The sequence below is a fragment of the Ranitomeya imitator genome, chromosome 4 (genome assembly GCF_032444005.1).
Source record: "Ranitomeya imitator isolate aRanImi1 chromosome 4, aRanImi1.pri, whole genome shotgun sequence".
NCBI classification, from domain to species: Eukaryota; Metazoa; Chordata; class Amphibia; order Anura; family Dendrobatidae; genus Ranitomeya; species Ranitomeya imitator.
This window is the reverse complement of record NC_091285.1, coordinates 706,049,117-706,051,573: the sequence shown is the minus strand read 5'-3', so window position 1 is coordinate 706,051,573 and position 2,457 is coordinate 706,049,117. Positions and strand designations below refer to the sequence as shown.

The 2,457-nt window shown below is 38.9% G+C and overlaps 1 protein-coding gene across 1 annotated transcript; it reads right to left on the bottom strand.

Moving 5' to 3' along the window:
- Positions 1 to 740: 740 nt before the first annotated feature.
- On the bottom strand, positions 741 to 1,673 carry LOC138674831 (olfactory receptor 11H6-like). Its single transcript, XM_069762647.1, has one exon. The coding sequence runs from the start codon at positions 1,671 to 1,673 to the stop codon at positions 741 to 743; it is 933 nt and encodes a 310-aa protein (XP_069618748.1).
- Between the last annotated feature and the right edge of the window lie 784 nt (positions 1,674 to 2,457).

Genomic DNA, 2,457 nt, shown 5'->3' with positions numbered 1-2,457 from the left:
ATACAGCTATACCAAATATGTGTATTATTTTGTAGCCTTATGTTGGGGCAAAAGGAGGTGTTAAATGCTGCTGTCAAAGATTGACAAAGATTGCCAACAGCATTTACCAGGTTAATTTAATCAGCCATCATGTGCCAGGAAAGACGTATGCTGAGAATGCAAGCCTGCATCAAAGTCTGGGAGCTAGCATACAATGTACCATTTGTTGATGGTCGGTAAGGGATTGAAAGAAAACTACTGTCTGTACTGCTCACATCATCAAATTTTACAATTTCTCATGAAACATTACAAAACAAAGTAGAACAATTATGTTGAGTATCTTGATTCAGCCTCTTAGATACTTTAAATATCTATATATATAATTGTCTAAGGGTTTTTCTGTCTGTCTGTCCTGGAAATCCTGCGTCTCTGATTGGTCGAGGCCGCCAGGCCTCGGCCAATCAGCGACGGGCACAGCATGGCGATGATGATGTCATAAAGGTTGCCTCGACCAATCAGCGACGGGCACAGTCTGCCGCGAATTCGCCTCGACCAATCAGCGACGGGCACAGTATCGACGTAGATGTCATAATGGTGGCCATGGCGACGATGATGTCATAAAGGTTGCCTCGACCAATCAGCGACGGGCACAGTCTGCCGCGAATTCTGGAATCATCATTGTCCATATACTACGGGGACATGCATATTCTAGAATACCCGATGCGTTAGAATCAGGCCACAATCTAGTTATTTATAATTCTCTAGATTACGTTCTTATAGCATGCTTTTTGTATGGCTTTTATAAAATCTTTATTTCTCAGACTGTATATAATGGGGTTAATAAAAGGAGTGAATACAGTATATAGCAGGGATAGGATCTTACTGATGGTTGATGATTGCCCTTTTGTTGGGACAACATAAACACTGAATATAGTCCAGAAGAATATGGAGACCACAGTGAGGTGGGAGCTACAGGTGGAGAAGACCTTCTGTCTACCGGTACTGGATTGAATCCTTAGGATTGCTAGAACTATACTGGTATAAGACATCGCAATAGTTGTAATAGGAATAAAGATAAGTGGAATACCCAGCAAATAAACCTCCAAGTGAACAATATGCGTGTCAGAGCAGGCAAGATCTAGTAAGGGGACAATGTCACAGAATAAGTGGTCAATTATGTTAGGACCACAATAGTTTAATTTTGCTGTAGTTATCATGTAAATCAAAACAATAGAAAATCCAAGCACCCAGCAGATGACGGTCAGTTTCACGCAATGACCACTTTTCATGATCACGTTATAATGTAGAGGTTTACAGATGGCCACATATCGGTCATAAGACATCACAGCGAGGAGAAAACATTCAACTGTTTCTGAAGCACCTAAAAAATAAAACTGAGTAATACAGCCAACAAAAGAAATTGTTCCCCCATTATTCAGTATGACATGAAGCATGTTAGGGACAATATCTGAGATCACCAAGATGTCACTGACGGACAGTTGTGAGATGAAGAAGTACATTGGAGCGTGGAGGTTCCTGCTGGTGGACACCAGGGTGATGATCAGGAGGTTCCCACATATTGTCCCACAGTAAATCATCAGGAGAAGACTGAATAGGAACATTTTTAATTCTTGGCTGCCTTGAAATCCTAAAAGGAAAATCTCAATAACCTCTGTCAGATTGTTCTCCATCATGTAGAACAAATTGGTGATGCTAGAAGGATGCATAAGAATAAAACATTACTATTTTTTTTATAGTTGTACACATTTTTATTTTTTTTTACAAAAAAATATATTAATTTTGGTTGATATGCCCAAATGTACATTTTGAAACAACATACGTTTTGATGGAAGCCGCAGGAAGTAAAAAAAAATATCTGCACAATACGCATAAAATAATTAATTCAAAACTCACCAATCTTTGCCAGAGCATTTGCCCTTTCCAAAAAAAAAGCCTAAATTGAACATGAAATGTATAAAAATAAAAGGTAAATTTATATCAGTCTCAAATGTACAGGGTGGAGTGCGGTAATTTGCTGATTTGGGAATGAAATAAAAAAATTATGATCATTAGAAAAATTTATTTTATATTTTAATTATACTGAACAGTAATGGAATTTTTAAATTACATGGTTTTAAATAGTGTATCTGGCAAATGTCGACCTTCGCTATCCACACACTGTTGCATACGTTTTCTGAAGTTTTCATGAACTCTAACAAGCATGTCCACTGGTATTCTGCCAATTTCAGCTTCAATATTGTTCCTTAGGTCTTCCAAGGTGTTGGGACGGTTGATATACACCTTAGACTTCAGGTAACCCCAAAGGAAAAAATCGCATGGGGCTAAATCTGGTGAGCGTGCTGGCCAGTTCACATCTCCCCTCAAAGAGATAAGCCGTCCAGGAAACATTTGCCTCAAACAATTCATGGTAACCCTCGCTGTGTGTGCAGTGGCACCATCCTGTTGGAAGCATGTATC